Raw genomic sequence first — 18584 nt, forward strand, 5'->3', positions numbered from 1 at the left:
CATCATGGTAGGAAAGAGGTACCAGAAAGCTTCTGGCAATTTGATTTTGATGAATATACCCCAGATCACATAGTGTATGTCTTTTTTTTTTTTTTCTTAGCTGAGAACAGTCATGTGACTGTCCAGTAGAGATTAATTTTTTAGTTAGAGGAAATTTTGTGAACATGTACATTTATTGCTTTTTACTTGTCATAATGTGAGAATGCGCTTTCTTGAACTTACGGACACATACAGCGTTTTTTTTGTGTTTACTATAAAAGGAAGACTATGCAGAGATGGTTAGCATTTGCAACAATTAGGCATTGTTTCAGTGAAATAATTGTGCCATTTTGAAAGCAAATTATGTATCGGAGGCATATCTTTGAAGCAGCTTTATGATTATCAGCAACACAGGTGCTGTAACTATTATTTTAGTGGAATTGAATCTTTTGTTATATGGGTCACATAACCAGGAACTGAACTTTTACACTTGTAACTGTGCAAGACTCTTACTAAGACATAATGTAATACAAACAGAAGATAGGTGTCTCAAAGTGTTTTTGTATATGGGCTTAAGAGCAAAGGTATTTATCACATAGAACTAGAATGATAGCATTATAATACAGTCCAATTTATGCATATGTTTAATGTTTTAAAGCCTTTCCTTTGTTTCCTTCCTTCTTTTCTTAAAGTATAAATTAGCTGAGCCTATTTCCTTCTCCCATCAAAGAAAAAAAGGAGATACAAAGGTGTTTCTTCTGTCACCTCTCACTTCCCATTACCTAATTTTTAAAGTTTTTTTTTTTCCTTTTTTTAACTCACATTTAAATCTATATGCTGTAGCTTGAAATGAAAAAGATTTTTGCATATGTGGCTTCAATGAACGTTCCTATAGCTTGGTTAATATGGTTTTATTGTGACAAAATCTCCCTAAGATGTGTGTTATATAGAGCTGATTAAAATGGAATTTTCCCTGTAACTTTATCTTAGCTGTCTTATATCCTTTTGAGTATAGGTGGTATAATGATAAATAAGTATTTGTTTCTTATACTTATTTAATCTTAAAACCAAGATGAACATTTTTAAAATGGGTAGATATACATTTGTCTTATTTTCTTTTTTCCTGTAGAGATCATTACAGTTGTAACAAATAATACAGGTTTTGTCCACTTTGCCCAGTCTCCCTCAGTAATAACATTTTGTAGAACCATAGTACAATATTACAACCAGGATATTGACATTGTACAATCTATTCTTATTAATTCAGATTTTTCCAGTTTTACTTGAACTCATTTGTATATGTGTATAATTCTATACTGTTTAATCTCTGTATGTTTGTATATCTATCACTACAGTAAAGCTGAATAGCTCCTTATCACAAGGGTCCCTCTTGTTGCCCTTTTATAACACCTGCTTTTCTTCTGCCAGTTCATTGTTCCTCCCCATCTCTGACTCCTGGCAGCCAGTAATCTCTCCTCCATTTCTAAATGTTTTTTCATTTCAAAAGTGTTATATAAATGAAATCATATAGTATGTAACCATGTGAGATTGACTGTTTTCACTCAGTATAATTCCCTGGAGATTCCTCCAAGTTTGTATGAATTAGTCGCTTACTCCTTTTTATTACTTGTTTTTTTCAAGTTAGAGAATTTCCACATAGTTTAGTACTTAGTTTTTACTTTGTTTCCTTCCTAATCTATTTTAAAAATACATATATTTGTCTTAAATCTAGGTGACAAAACACGACCACCATCCTCAAGCCCCTCTAGTATTATCCGGCGCACTTCCTCTCTGGATACACTTGCTGCTCCATACCTTGCAGGGCACTGGCCTCGTGATAGTCATGGGCAGGCTGCTCCTTGCATGAGGGACAAGGCTACACAGGTAGGTTTATTAAAATTCTTTTTTTGGGGAGGTGGGGAAGGGCGCCTGGGTGGCTCAGTCGGTTAAGTGTCTGACTTCAGCTCGGTCTGTGAGTTCGAGCCCCACATCAGGCTCTGTGCTGACAGCTCAGATCCTGGAGCCTGCTTCAGGTTTTGTGTCTCCCTCTCTCTCTGCCCTTCCCCCACTCGCTCTCTCTCTCTCGCTCTCTCTCTCTCTCAAAAATAAATAAACATTAAAAAAAAATTTTTATGGGGCACCTGGGTGGCTCAGTTGGTTGGGCAACCAACTTTGGCTCAGGTTATGATTTCACGGTTTGTGAGTTGGAGCCCTATGTCAGGCTTTGTGCTGACAGCTCAGAGCCTGGAGCCTGCGTCGGATTCTGTGTCTCCCTTTGTCTCTGACCCTCCCCTGCTCACACTCTGTCTCTCTGTCTCTGTCTCTCTCTCTCAAAAATAAACATTAAAAAAAGGGTTTTTTTTAATGTAAAAAAATTTTTTTTTGAGAGAGTACACATGAGCTAGTGCAAGCAGGGGAGGGGGCAAAGGGAGAGGGGAGAGAGAGAATCATAAGCAGGCAGGCTCCACACTCAGAGTCTGATGCTTAACTGACAGAGCCACCCACGTGCCCCCATTTTGACCATTTTTAAGTATATAACTTAGTAGCATCAATTACATTCACACTCTTGTGCAACTATTGCCATTATCTGTTTCAAAACTTTTCATCACCCAAACAAAAACTCAGTAAGTCCTCATTCTTTTTCCAGCCCCTGTAACCACTATTCAACTTTCTGTTTCTGTGAATTTGCCTGTTCTAGGTATTTCATATAACTGGAAGCATATGATATTTGTACTTCTTTATCTGACTCATTTTGCTTAACATAATGTTTTCAAGGTTTATCCATGTTGTACCATTTGTTTTCATGGCTGAATAATATTCTGTTGGATGGATAAACATGTTTATCCATTTCTGGTTTTGGACATTGGGGTTGTTTACAAATTTTGGCAATTGTGAACAGTGCTGAAACAAACATTGGTGTGTAGATATCTGTTTGAATCTCTGCTCTCAATTCCTTTTGGCACGTATGTAGGAGTGAAATTGCTGGGTCATATATTTAGCTTTTAGAGGAACAGTCTGGCAGTTCCTCTAAAATATATGGCTCAGCAGCTGCACCAGTTTACATTCCCTCCAGTGTATAAGGACTCCAGTTTCTCCATATCCTCACCAAAACTTAACTATTTTTCTGTTTTTTCTTCAGTATAGCTATCCTGGTAGATATGAAATTATATCTTGTGAGTTTTATTTATATTTTCCTAATGACTGATGATGTTGAGCATCTTTTCATATGCTTATTGTATATCTTCTTTGGAGTTCAGGCAATTTTTAACATCTCTGTGCTTTTGTTTCCTCTTTGTAAAATGGGAGCAGGACACCTGGGTGGTTCAGTCAGTTAAGTACCCCACTCTTGGTTTTGGCTCAAGTCATGATCTCACGGTCATGGGATCAAGCTCTGCATTGGGCTGAGCCTGGAGCCTGCTTGGGATTCTCTTTCCCTCTCTCTCTCTCTGCCCCTACCCTGCTTGCACACGCACACACACTGTCTCTCTCAAAATAATTAAATAAACATTAAAAAATAAATAAAATGGGGAAAAGAATAGTACCTGTCTTTTAAGGTTATTATGAGGATTAAACAAGGATTAAACAAGGAAATATATATAAAACACTTAGAACAGTGGCTGGCACATAGTAAGCATTTAATAAATGCTTGCCATTGAAATTACTACCTTTGGTTATTGTCACAACAAGAATGGCATGTAGATTTCATATCCTGTGTAGTTTGTTAACTGCCATTAGCTTCCCTGGAGGATTATGTTGAAAAAGATTCAGGCTAAAGATTATTGGGACTGATTAGCAGTTTTTGCCCATGTTGAGAGACTTGGGGCTCTTTTATCACCCCTGGTCCAGACAGTGCTAGAGCAGACAATATGATGGAAGTAATTTATCTTATAGTGTAGATGGGTGCTTGCAGGAAGTTCCTGTTAGACTTTTGATAAAACTTTTCATGTTATGACTCTGAGCCCTGGTTCTTCATTTAAAAAAATATGTATGACTCCAAGGTCTCTCTCAGTATTTCAGGGATGAGTGGGAATGAGAAGCGGAGGTTCTGAAAAATACAGAGAAAGGCAGCATCAAAACAGTTTAGGAAGGGCTGCCCGGGTGGCTCAGTCGGTTAAGCGTCCGACTTCAGCTCAGGTCACGATCTCACGGTTTGTGGGTTTGAGCCCTGTGTCATACTCTGTGCTGACAGCTCGAAGCCTGCTTTGGATTCTGTGTCTCCCTCTCTCTCTCTGACCCTTGCCCACTCATGCTCTTTCTCTTTCTCAAATATAAATAATAAACATTAAAAACAAAAAGTTTAGTAGGAGTGTGGCAGCAAGTTTTTAAAGATGTTAATCTCCTCTCCTGCCGTACCTCCACCCCATCATTGCTTTGGTCATGAGAATGAGTGCCTGATTAAGATTTTATTGTACATGATTATTTGTTATCCTAATTACTTGACACAAAGATAGCAAAAATGTGGCATCATTTCTTTTTTTCTGTGTCTCTGGCAGACATTGCTTATTCCCTGTGAACTCAAATTGCCCGAGAGTCTCTCTAGTGCAGTGCCTTAGCTTGCCGTTGCCAGTGGAGCAGGGCTGGTCGATGAGACCATCTGCAAGACTCATCTACCATTTCTGCTTCAGAGTTTGGTACACTACTAAATACTACATTGCCACCAACCTCTACCTCCTGGCCCCCCTCCTCCCATGTTCTTTTAATGATTCTTTTAAAAACACCATTTACCAGCTTGCCCTCCAAACTTAGACCAATTTGTATTTCTAGCATTATCTATGTTGTAATTCCATTAATTTAATTTAATTCACCTAATTTGCAAGGGGTGCCTTTTGAATTTTCTGACTATACCAGTTTGTGGGAATGAAATGAAGCCTGTGTGTATGGCTGGATTCTTTGACATTCTTTTGACTCAAAAGGTAATCTCTTCCCAACTTTCCTAACCACCTACGCTTCTTCACAGGGGACATGTGAATGTGTGAATTTGTGACTCATGTGATTGGTGTCTGGTTTACTTTATTACATAAACCAGTCATCTTTTCCTTTTAAAAATCTTAAGTTATTTTCTCTCAGAACTCCTACATTTCAGAGGCTATTTTTCCCCCTTCAGGGGTTTATTTTGATTAAGAGCTTGTTTTCTTTTTCAGTTTTTGCACTGGCGTGAAATTGTAGTCCAAATTCAGAAACTATAAGATGGCCTGTTATTAAAACCTAATAAAATTATATACTTTGTAAATTAGAGACTACAATAATGTAGAATTACTGAAGGTAGCCATTTATAAGTCTAGTGTTAGAAATGAAAGTACTAAAGAGGTAGATTAGCTTTTTTAAAAAAAATACTTTTTGAGTAACTTGCTCTTTTGTATAAAACCTTGGTCCATTGGTTAAAATTGGATTGTAATATTAAGAGAGAAGAAAAGTGTTAAAAATCTTTTTTTTTTTTTTTTTTTAAGACCTAATATAGTAACCTCTGTATAAGCTCTGTAGTTGCTTCCCAGTAGCTTTGACTTTCTTGGTTAAGCCTAGGATTCTGAAGTAATCTAAATTTCCATGGGGTGCCTGGGTGGCATTGGTTAAGTGTCTGACTTCGGCTCAGGTCATGATCTCACAGTTGTGAGTTTGAGCTCTGTGACAGGATCTGTGCTGACAACTTAGAGCCTGGAGCCTGCTTCAGATTCTGTGTCTCCCTCTCTGCCCCTTCCCTGCTCGTGCTCTGTCTCTTTCTGTCTCTCTCTCTCTCAAAAAATAAATAAACATTAATTTTTTTTTTTAATTTCCAGATGCTTCACCACTTGACTGGTGTTCCTGTTTTTTGGTTTTTTGTTTTTTTTTTTTTCACATGTTAGATCAGATTTCTCTAGGCCAGTGACTCTATACATTGTTTTTTAAATAGGCTGGGCTGTAACAAAGTAGGATTACATCATGGAATCCTTTAAAACAAATACAGTTTCTTGACTGTGTAATTGATATTTTTCTTTTTACCTGTTAAAAATAATTTAGAAAATACACTCCAGCTCTCAGTAATGGACTTGCAGTGCCCTGTGTACTCTGTTCACCGATGCTTCCCAGGATTTCTATTTTGTATGGAATGCTTTCCCACCATTTGCTTAGATAACTTATACTCTGAAGCCTCCCCCAATTTCATAAAATCTTGCCTACCTGCTTCCCTGTCCTTCTAGTTCTGGTTTAGATGCCTTTCTTAGAGGGAACTTCTATCATCACATGTGGCTATTTATTGTAACATAATTGGATATTTATCCTTTCTCTCCTAGAAAAAACTTCTTGAAAATAAGAACTGTGTTTCCTCTCTAACCTCAGTACCTAGTCCAGTGTCTGACATGTTAGTAGTAGATGCTTAATAGTTTTGTGGTATACAGTGCAAGGCTGAACAAAAATTGAAATGTACTTAATTAACATTCAATTTTACTTTTTATTAATATCTAGAGTGTCTTAAAGGCACAGCTTCTTAGTGGAACAAAGAGAACAATTATCTTTTGAGTTAGGAGTTTAAGTAAAATCAGTGATTTTTGCTAAGTAATTTTTCTTGTTTGACCATCTTACAACTGAAATTAGCAAAGCTGTTGCTCTTCATGTTTACTTTTATTTGTCTTAATACTCTTGTTCTCATTTTAATTTGTTCTTAACAAGTCTATAGGAAGCTTTTATATTCTTTTGTTTTTCCTTGAGTTAAATCTCACACTTATTATATTTAGACTTCCCTAATTAAAAAAAAAAAGTTGTATTTTGAAAGTCTCATTTATAGAAAAGTTGCAAGAATAGTAGATTGAACACCAGTAGATTCCTCACTTATATTCACCAAATATAAACATTTATATATGAACATTTTAATATATGTTTTTATTTTTTGTGTGTATTTAATTGCTGTTATTATTGTTACTATTTGCTAATTGTTAGTAAGTTGAAGACATTCTGATTCTTCAAATAGTTCAACATGTATATATGAACAAGGACTTACAAAAATTACCAAAGTACTAACCAAATTCAGGAGATTTAACATTGATTGATACCATGCTATTATTTAATATGTTGTACCTAGTCAAACTTTTTAAGTTTTCTCATTGTTCTCTGTAGTAATTTCTCATGTAAGCCAGGATCTAGTCAAGAAACACACTTGGCATTTAGATGTTATGCTTATTTGGTATTCTTTATTCTGAAACCATTCCTTAGCTTTTCTTGGTCTTTCATGACATAGATATATTTTTTAAGAGTGCAAGCCAGTATATTTGTTGAATATTCTCAACATAAGTCTCTGTTTCTTCACAATTAAATTCAACTTACTACATTTTTTGGCAGGAATACTGTATATATGTGATGCATATATATCCTTCAACCTTGTTTTTTATTTAAGGACATCACTCTATCCATATAGAAAGATTCCCCCTTAAGTAGGGAAAGATCCCATAAAGGCTTTATATGAAAGGCCCACAGCTAATATCATCCTCATTAGGGAAAAACTGAGAGGCTTTCCCCTATGGTCAGGAATAAGATAAGAATGTCTGCTCTCACCATTACTACTTAACATAGTACTGGAAATCTTAGCATCAGCAATCAGACATCAGAGAGAAACAAAAGGCATCTAAATAGGAAAGGGAGAAGTCAGACTTCTATCTGCAGACAACATGAGACTCTATGTAGAAAACCTGAAAGGCTCCACCAAAAATTTCTAGGACTAATACATGAATTGAGCAAAGTTGCAGGATATAAAATCTATGTACAGAAATCTGTTGCATTTCTGTACACCAATAATGAAGTAGGAGAAAAAGAAATCAAGGAGTCAATCCCATTTGTAATTGCACCAAAAACAATAAGATATCTAGGAATAAATCTAACCAAACATGTAAAACTCTGAAAACTATAGAACACTTATGAAATAAATTAAAGAGGACACAAAGAAATGGAAGAGCACTCTATGCTCTGGGATAGGAAGAACAAACATTGTTAAAATGTCTATACTACCCAAAGCAATCTACACATTTAATGCAGTCCCTATCAAAATACCACTAGAATTTTTCACAGAGGACTTTCACAAAAGTCCCCTAATGGCCAAAGCAGTCCTGAAAAAGGAAAACAAAACTGGAGGTGGCGCAATTCTAGATTTCAAGCTATATTACAGAGCTCTGGTCATTAAGATAGCATGGTACTGGCACAAAAACACACATAGATCAGTGGAACAGAATAGAGAACCTAGAAATGGACCCACAACCATATGATCAACTAATCTTCAACAAAGCAGGAAAAAATACCTGGTGGAAAAAAGACCGTCTATTCAACAAATGGTGTTGGGAAAACTAGACAGCAACATGCAGAAGAATGAAACTGGATCAATTTCTTATACATACTCCAAAATAAATTCACAATGGATGAAAGACCTAATTGTGAGACAGGAAACCATCAAAATCCTTGAGGAGAACCCAGGCAGCAACCTCTTTGGCCATAGCAACTTCTTACTAGACATGTCTCCGGAGGCAAAGGAAATGAAAGCAAAAATGAACTATTGGGACCTCATAAAGATAAGCTTCTGCACAGCAAGGAAGTAATCAACAAAACTAAAATGCAGCCTACAGAATGGGAAGTGATATTTGCAAATGGCATATGTGATAAAGGGTTAGTATCCAAAATCTATAAAGAACTAATAAAACTCAACACCCAAAAAACAAATAATCCAATGAGGAAATGGGCAGAAGACATGAATAGACACTTTTCCAAAGAAGACATCCAGATGGCCAACAGACATATGAAAAGATGGTCAACATCAGTCATCATCAGCAAAATACAAATCAAAACCACAATGAGATACCACTTCACACCAGTCAGAATGGCTAACACTAACACAAGAAACAACAGGTGTTGGCAAGGATGTGGAGCAAGGGGAACCTTTTTGTTGGTAGAAATGCAGCCACTCTGGAAAACAGTATGGAGTTTCCTCAAAAAGTTAAAAATAGAACTACTCTATGATCCAGCAATTGTACTACTAGGTATCTATCCAGAGGATACAAAAATACATATTTGAAGGGGTACATGCATCTTGATGTTTATAGCAATACTATCAACAATAGTCAAACTATGAAGAGAGCCCAAATGTCCATTGACTGATGAATGGATAAAGATGTGATGCATATTATATATATACATATATATACACATATATATGCACACATACAGTGTAATGTTACTCAGCCATCAAAAAGAATGAAATCTTGCCATTTGCAGTGACGTGGATGGAGCTAGAACGTATTATACTAGGCAAAATAAGGCAGGGAAAGACAAATACCATATGATTTCACTCATGTGTGATTTAAGAAACAAAACGGATGTATGGAAAGGGGTAAAAAAAAAAAAAAAACCGAGAAAAAAAAAAGAATGACGGAAACAAACCATAAAAGACTCTTAATGATAGAGAACAAACAGGCTTGTTGGAGGGAAGTGGGTAGAGGGTTGGCTAAATGGGTGATGGGTATTAAGGAGGGCACTTATTATGTATGATTAAGCACTGGGTATTGTGTGTAAGTGATGAATCACGGAATTCAGTTCCTGAAATCAATATTGCACTGTATGTTAAACTAATTAGAATTTAAGTAAAAAATTTTAAACATTAAAAAATAAAAATACATTTCTCAAAAAAAAAAATTCCCCCTTTAAAAGTCACCCCCCCACACACCTTATACAGAGAGAAGTATTGTTTTGAACAGGCTGTACATTCATTCTTATAGTACAAAAATCAAGAAGTACATAAGTATAATACAGTGAAGGAAGGATCTTCTTTCCATGAGGAAGCCACTGATGTATCTTTTGTTACAATGTATATTCTTTTAGAGATACTTTACATATATGTATGTTCTTTATACTGGTCCTCTATAAAAGTAGTTGCTATACATACTATACTGAGCCTTGAGTTTTTCACTTAATATCTCATAGAGATTATTGTGAACTTCCTTATTCATTTTTAATGGCTGAATAAGTATTTTGTTGTAAAGATATACTATAATTTATTTAACAGATCCTCTATTTACATTGTTCTAATATTGTAAAAACAGTGCTACAGGGAATAATATGCTGTATCATTTTGTGCATAAAGATAAACATTTTGTACATCTGCATGATAAATAACCAAAAGAAGGGTGAGATAAAGGGTATGTGCATTTGTAACTTTGACAGCAATTGCTGAGTCTCCTTCCATAAAGGCTGTACTAATTTACACTTCTACCAGCAGTGTAGGAGAGTATGAAATAAAATCACCCAGTTTGTGGTTTTAATTTGCTTTTCTCTTATTATGGGTGAGACTGAGCATATTTTTTTAAATTTTTTAATTTATTTTTTTAATTTACATCCAAGTTAGTTAGCATATAGTGCAACAGTGATTTCAGGAGTAGATTCCTTAATGCCCCTTACCCATTTAGCCCATTCCCCCTCCCAAAACCCCTCCGGTATCTCTGTTTGTTCTCCATATTTAAGAGTCTCTTATGTTATTGTCCCCCTCCCTGTTTTTATATTATTTTTGCTTCCCTTCCCTTATGTTCATCTGTTTTGTCTCTTAAGTCCTCATATGAGCGAAGTCATACGATATTTGTCTTTCTCTGACTAATTTTGCTTAGCATAATACCCTCTAGTTCCATCCACGTAGTTGCAATAGCTAGATTTCATTCTTTTTGATTGCCGAGTAATACTCCATTGTATGTATGTATGTGTGTATATATATGTACATATATGTATACGTATATATGTGTGTGTGTGTGTGTGTGTGTATATATATATATATATATATATATCACATCTTCTTTATCCGTTCATCTACTGATGGATTTTTGGGTTCTTTCCATACTTTGGCTATTGTTGATAGTGCTGCTATAAACATGGGGGTGCGTGTGTCCCTTCGAAACAGCATACCTCTATCCCTTGGATAAATGCCTAGTAGTGCAGTTGCTGGGTCGTAGGGTAGTTCTATTTTTAATTTTTTAAGGAACCTCCATACTGTTTTCCAGAGTGGCTGCACCATTTGCATTGCCACCAGCAGTGCAAAAGAGATCCTCTTTCTCCGCATCCTCACCAACATCTGTTGTTGCCTGAGTTGTTAATGTTAGCCATTCTGACAGGTGTAAGGTGGTATCTCATTGTGGTTTTGATTTGTATTTCCCTGATGAGGAGTGATGTTGAGCATGTTTTCCTGTGTCAATTGGCCATCTAGATATCTTCTTTAGAGAGTGTCTATTCATGTCTTTTGCCTATTTCTTCTGTGGATTATTTAGTTTTTAGGTGTTGAATTTGATAAGTTCTTTATAGATTTTGGATACTCACCCTTTATCTGATATGTTGTTTGCAAATATCTTCTCCCATTCTGTCCATTGCCTTTTAGTTTTGCTGATTGTTTCCTTTGCTGTGTAGAAGCTTTTTATTTTGATGAGGTCCCAGTAGTTCATTTTTGCTTTGGTTTCCCTAGCCTCTGGAGATGTGTTGATTAAGAAGTTGCTGTGGCCAAGATGAAAGAGGTTTTTGCCTGCTTTCTCCTCGAGGATTTTGATGGCTTCCTGTCTTACATTTAGGTCTTTCATCCATTTTGAGTTTATTTTTGTGCATGGTGTAGGAAAGTGGTCCAGGTTCATTTTTCTGCATGTCGCTGTCCAGTTTTCCCAGCACCACTTGCTGAATAGACTGCCTTTATTCCATTGGATATTCTTTCCTGCTTTGTCAGAGATTGGTTGCCCATATGTTTGTGGGTCTGTTTCTGGGTTCTCTATTCTGTTCCAGTGATCTGAGTGTCTGTTCTTGTGCCAGTACCATACTGTCTTGATGATTACAGCTTTGTAGTATAGCTTGAAGTCTGGGACTGTGATGCCTCCTGCTTTGGTTTTCTTTTTCAAGATTGCTTTGGCTATTCAGGGTCTTTTCTGGTTCCATACAAATTTTAGGATTATTTCTTCTAGCTCTGTGAAGAATGCTGGTGTTACTTTGATAGGGATTGCATTGAATATGTAGATTGCTTTGGGTAGTATCGACATTTTTACAATATTTGTTCTTCCTATCCAGGAGCATGGAATCTTTTTCCATTTTTTTGTGTCTTCTTCAATTTCTTTCATAAGCTTTCTATAGTTTTCAGTGTATAGAGTTTTCACCTCTTTGGTTAGATTTATTCCTAGGTATTTTATGGCTTTTGGTGCAATTGTAAATGGGATCGATTCCTTGATTTCTCTTTCTGTTGCTTCATTGTTGGTGTATAGGAATGCAACCGATTTCTGTGCATTGAGTTTATATCCTGCCACTTTGCTGAATTCATGGATCAGTTCTAGCAGTTTTTGGTGGAATATTTTGGGTTTTCCATATAGAGTGTCATGTCATCTGTGAAGAGTGAAAGTTTGAACCTCCTCCTGGCTGATGTGGATGCCTTTTATTTCTTTGTGTTGTCTGATTGCAGAGGCTAAGACTTCCAATAGTATGTTGAATAACAGTGGCAAGAGTGGCCATCCCTGTCTTGTTCCTGACCTTAGGGGGAAAGCTCTCAGTTTTTCCTCACTGAGGATGATATTAGCATTGGGTCGTTCATACATGGCTTTTATGATCTCGAGGTATGCTCCTTCTATCCCTCCTTTCTTGAGGGTTTTTATCAAGAAAGGATGCTGTATTTTGTCAAATGCTTTCTCTGCATCTATTGGGAGGATCATATGGTTCTTGTCCTTTCTTTTATTGATGTGATGAATCACATTGATTGTTTGGCAGATATTGAAGCAGCCCTGCATCCCAGGTATAAAATCCCACTTGGTCGTGGTGAATAATTTTTTTTAATATATTGTTGGATCCGGTTGGGTAATATGTTGTTGAGGATTTTTGCATCCATGTTCATCAGGGAAATTGGTCTGTAGTTCTCCTTTTTAGTGGGGTCTCTGTCTGCTTTTGGAATCAAGGTAATGCTGGCTTCATAGAAAGAGTTTGGAAGTTTTCCTTCCATTTCTATTTTCAGAACACCTTCAAGAGAGTAGGTGTTAACTCTTCCTTAAATGGTTGGTAGAATTCCCCTGGAAAGCCATCTGGCTCTGGATTCTTGTTTTTTGGGAGATTTTGATTACTAATTCAATTTTTTTTTTTTTTTTTTTTTTTTTTTTTTTACTGGTTATGGGTCTGTTCAAATTTCCTATTTCTTTCTGTTTCAGTTTGGTAGGAATGTTTCTGGAATTTGTCTATTTCTTCCAGATTGCCCATTTTATTGGCATATAATTGCTCATAGTATTCTCTTATTATTGTTTTTATTTCTGCTGTGTTGGTTGTGATCTCTCCTCTTTCATTCTTTATTTTATTTATTTGGGTCCTTTCCTTTTTATTTTTGATCAAACTGGCTAATGTTTATCAATTTGGTTGATTCTTTCAAAGAACCAGCTTCTGGTTTCATTGATCTGTTTTTTTGGTTTCAATAGCATTAATTTCCGCTCTAATCCTTATTATCCTCTCTTCTGCTGGTTTTGTGTTTTATTTGCTGTTTTTTTTCCAGCTCTTTAAGGTGTAAGGTTAGGTTGTGTATCTGAGACCTTTCTTCCTTCTTTAGGAAGGCCTGGATTGCTATATACTTCCCTCTTATGACTGCCTTTCCTGTGTCTCAGATGTTTTTGGTTGTGGTATTATCATTTTGTCTGGCTTCCATGACCTTTTTATTTCCTCTTTAGCTTCTTGGTTAGCCCATTCATTCTTTAGTAGGATGTTCTTCAGTCTCCAAGTATTTGTTATCTTTTCAAATTTTTTCTTGTGGTTGATTTCAGTTTTACAGTATTGTGGTCTGAAAATATGCACGGTATGATCTTGATCTTTTTGTACTTGTTGAGGGCTAATTTGTGTCCCAGTATGTGATCTATTCTGGAGAACATTCCATGTACACTGGAGAAGAATTTATATTCTGCTGCTTTAGGATGAAATGTTCCAAATATATCTGTTGAGTCCACTTGGTCCAGTGTGTCATTCAAAGTCATTCCTTGTTGTTCTGTTTAGATGAAGAGATTGTGCATATTTTTATGTACTGAGAACTCATTTGTATTTTTTTTTCTGATTTTTAAATTCTGGATTTTGTATAACCACTAAGGATTTAACATTTTTGAGGCTACACTTTGCAGATTTTTAAATGTTTTTAAGTTTATTTATTTATTTATTTTGAAAGAGAGTGAGCAGGGGAGGGACAGAGAGGCAGGGGCAGAGAGCCCAATGTGGTACTAAATCATGACCTGAGTTGAAACCAAGAGTCGTTGCTTAACCAACTGAGCTACCCAGGTGCCCCTGTTTGCAGATATTTATTTTTATTTTAAAGGTTTTTAAAAAAATTTTTAAAGTTTATTGAGAGATAGAGCATGAGTGGGGCAGGAGCAGAACAGAGAGAGAGAGACTCAGAATCCGAAGCAGGCTCCAGACTCTGAGCTGTCAGCACAGAGCCTGACATGAGCCTTGAAATCACAAACCGTGAGATCATGACCTGAGCGGATGTTGGATGCTTAACCAGCTGAGCCAGCCAGGCGCCCCAATTTTGCAGATATTTAAAGCAAGACTAGACATAGAACAGAGGTTAAGATTATGAACTCCAGAGTCTTAGGTTATATCTTAGCTCTGCCACTTCTTAGCTGTGAGACATTAGGCTATTTACCAAGCTTCCTTGTCTGCAGAACTTGTAGAACTTTTGTATGTATTAAATCAGATGATACTATGAAGACCTTTCACTATGCTTTCATATAGCAAAGTGCCTAGCATATAATAAGATCACAGGAATGTTAGCTATTATTAGTATGCATTTGTTCAATAAATGCTATATTTACCATTATGTAAAAATAATTAAGTTTTTGTTAATAATAGAAATGAAGGAAATAAACTAAAATATGATAATTAAAGCAACTGGTGCTGGAGGAATTTTGGGTCATTGTGTTATTTTAAGTATTTCTAGTACTTAATTTTTCTATAATGGGAATGCATTGTACAATAGAAAAATATATACTTTTTTAAGAAATGAAATTATTTTTCAGGTTTATTGAGATATAATTGACATACACAATACTGTATAAGTTTTTGTACAGTATAATGACTTGAAATTCTTATATTATGAAATGATTACCAAGTAAGTTTAGTTAATATCCATTACCTCATATAATTCAAATTTTTTTTCCTTGCGCTGAGAACTTTTAAAAGGATCTACTCTTTTAGCAATTTTCAAATATATCACACAGCAGTATTAACTATAGCCATCATGTTATATATTACCTCCACAGTACTTAATCTTATAGCTGGAAGTTTGTACCTTTATACCACCTTCATCCAATTCCCCTTCAGGTGCCTCCCCCAACTCCTACTGTCTCTGATAACCGTAAATCTCATCTCTTTTTCTCTGAGTGTGTGGTTTAGATTTCACATGTGAGGTCATTCAGTATTTGTCTTTCTTCACCTGACTTAATTGATTGTGCATAATGTCCTGAAGATCCATCCATTTTGTTGCAGATGTGGTGTACATTATCGTTAAATGGTTAATATACCCCTTCCTTCTTTTTCCCATTATAGACAGAGAGTGCATGGGCCGAAGAATATGCTGAAAAGAAGAAAGGGTCTCACAAGCGTTCAGCATCATGGGGCAGTACAGATCAACTTAAAGAGGTCAGGAAAATGGTCCCAAGGAAGTGGGTGTGGAAGTTTGATTTCTTCCCTGGGTAGTTCCTTGAAGTTGTGGGCAACAAGGATTTGTCTGTTTGCATTGTTTTGTTTGGTGTGGGTGTTTGTTTGTTTGTTTTTGGTTTTGTTTACTTGAGAAATAACGAAACAGTTCTTACATTGATTGGATAGAGATTTGAATGGGGGAAATATACACATTACTTACAGATTATCTGTTTTTCTTTGTCTTTTTTCTTATTAAATGAGAGTCCATACCTGTTAATCTAAGTGTCAGATTTATAAAATTATAGTGATACAACAAATTCACATTTATTATTTCTGTATTTAATGGTAGTGTTTCTGAAATTGATTAATCCAGTAAACCAAATTGGTTATGGTCCTATGCTGATTACCATTTTCTGTGCCTACACTTACGACATTTGCACTTTACATACAACAGAAAGATTCAGTCAGGGAATAATATGGGATATTGATTGAAATTATGTTTGTTATTTAAAGATTGTATCTGTGAATACATTTCATGGCTTGAATTGATTTTTAAATACTGTTTGATTTTTGGAGCTGTTGAAGGTTAGGCGTTTAAAGAAATCTAAATCTAAATAAAATATGGCTCATTGTTAGGACAATGAGAATAATTTTCATTAAAATTCTTTGTGAAAGCTATAATGTAATTCATTTATTCTAAGTGCTGAAAGCTTCATTGGTTTAGTATTTGGGAAGCTTGAAGGCTCCGAACAGTGTTGGAATGTAATTTTGTTTCTCTCTAAAAGAGAGATGCACATAAGTGCACACTTGTGTATGTGGATGTGTGTATATATATAAATTTTGTGTAGTCAGATTTTGTGATAGGGTTTTAAAGGTCAAAAGATCTATTAAGGCTGAATTGTACTGGTTCTTACTAAGCAAGGATATATTTTGTGTATCTTGGAAAACTCTGATACTCTTATTTTTCCCCTTTTCAGATTGCAAAATTACGCCAACAATTGCAGAGAAGTAAACACAGCAGTCGACATCATCGAGATAAAGAAAGACAGTCTCCATTCCATGGCAACCATGCAGCTATTAACCAGTGTCAGGTAGGAGCCCAAATACCACACAATCCAAATAAGGGATTTGTTGTTTTCCTGGTGATATGTTATTTTATAGGTAACTGATTAGGATAAAAATGTCCAAAAGCATATTTGAAACCGTGATTAAATACTGAATTAGCTTCCATAAAAAATTCAAGATACTAAGTTGACAAAATGATATTTTCCTTTAGTGAACTGTGATTTGACTTTTAGGAGACCTAGCTACTTACCTATTTTGATTTACCATAATTTTGTCTTTATCAATTCAGTATATTGAGGCCAAATAATAGAGAGGTAAGCATTGGCTATAGAACCAGACCCTGGATGAGCAGTCTGTTCTGAGTTTCAGTTTCTTCATCTAAAGATTGAAGATAACGATGATACATCTCATAAAGTCTTTCAGTGGGGGAAAACCTTTAATTGCTTTGATTCCTTTATAGAACTCTATGAACTGCTTTCAGTGGCTCACCCAGGAAACATTTCTCTTAAACTGAATTAAAATTGGATTGGGTCCCTTGGCAAAAAGAGCAAGAAAAAGTTTGCCAACCCTTTTTATAGGTTGATAGCTTCTGATGACTGCCAAGTATATGTGGATTTTTTCAAGAGAAAGTATAAGTAGAGGGGCGCCTGGGTGGCTCAGTAGGTTGAGCATCCCGACTTCGGCTCAGGTCATGATCTTGTAGTTTGTGAGTTCGAGCCCTGTGTTGGGCTCTGTGCTGACAGTTCAGAGCCTGGAGCCTGCTTCGGATTCTGTTTCTCCCTCTCTCTGCCCCTTTCCCTTGCTCTGTCTCTGTCTCTCAAAGATGAATAAACGTTAAAAAAAATTTAGAAAGTATAAATAGAGGTATATATATTTTTTCAAATTAATTTTGCCCTTAAATGTTAATACATGGGTCAAATTTAATTTCACAAATTTATAGTTTGGTTGTAGTTTCTAATTGCTCTTTTCCATGTATAAGGTATTTTAATTATAAAATATGAATATAAACTAATACATTTAAAAACATAACCAAACTGGATTTATGTCTGGAGAAATAGAAAATGTAAAATTGACAAAATAAGAAATGAAAAATTTGAATAGACTGATAACTGTCAAAGTTGGAATACTAATTAAAAACCACACTCCTTCACTTTCAAAAGTGAAGCTTCATAGGTGAATTTATAGGTGGCTTTACAGGTGAATTTGCCAACCTTTTACTCCCTCTAATTTATCCATTAATAATTTGTAATGTATTTCTAAGAGATAAAGCCACTTTTTATTTCCACTCATATTTTTATTCCTAAGTAGAATAAGGATTAAGGTTGAAATTTATTGAATTAAGTGACAGATTTTAGGAGTTTATCAGTTTTTGAAGTGATTTAAAAAAATTATTTATTTTGACAGAGAGAGAAAGAGAGTGCATGTGGAGAAGAGGGAGAGTGAGAATCCCAAGCAGGTTCCATGCTGTTAGCGAAGAGCCCGACATAGGACTCGATCCCACAAACTGTGAGATCATGACGTGAACCAAAATCAAAAGTTAGATTCTTAGCTGACTGAGTCACCAGGTGCCTGTGAAGTGACTTTTTTAAAGTTGCATTAAAATCAGCAATTAAGGTAGTAAATTATCCAGAATTTTCTTTTTTTCCCCCCCTTGTAAGTTGAATTTGCTTAACATTATTGGAGCTTGCACAAAGTTCATGTTTAACTTGAAAACCTCTCTTTTCAGAGAAGATAAGGACTAGAAAATAGGGTAACTTGAAAAATAAATTTATGTAATTTGAGTTTTGTACACTTGGCACACCAAACATCTTGACAACTTGACTTTTTTTTTTTTTTGTTAATAGCCAGCCAGAGATCAAACACATGCATCATGATAACTACAACAGTGGTATTCGTGTTTAATTGAAACTTTCATACTATTA

General features: G+C 35.6%; 1 protein-coding gene across 3 annotated transcripts in view; it reads left to right on the forward strand.

Annotated features, from left to right (window-relative positions):
- The window catches only part of FAM117B (family with sequence similarity 117 member B), a 94341-nt gene that overhangs the window by 52744 nt on the left and 23013 nt on the right, over window positions 1-18584 (forward strand). For all 3 annotated transcript variants that reach the window (XM_042949763.1, XM_042949764.1, XM_042949766.1), the window contains exons 2-4: window positions 1712-1863; window positions 15505-15597; window positions 16575-16688. In XM_042949763.1, the coding sequence (XP_042805697.1) occupies window positions 1712-1863; window positions 15505-15597; window positions 16575-16688 (359 nt within the window). The remainder of the gene's footprint in view (window positions 1-1711; window positions 1864-15504; window positions 15598-16574; window positions 16689-18584) is intronic.

Source organism: Panthera leo, chromosome C1 (genome assembly GCF_018350215.1).
Source record: "Panthera leo isolate Ple1 chromosome C1, P.leo_Ple1_pat1.1, whole genome shotgun sequence".
Classification (NCBI taxonomy): Eukaryota; Metazoa; Chordata; class Mammalia; order Carnivora; family Felidae; genus Panthera; species Panthera leo.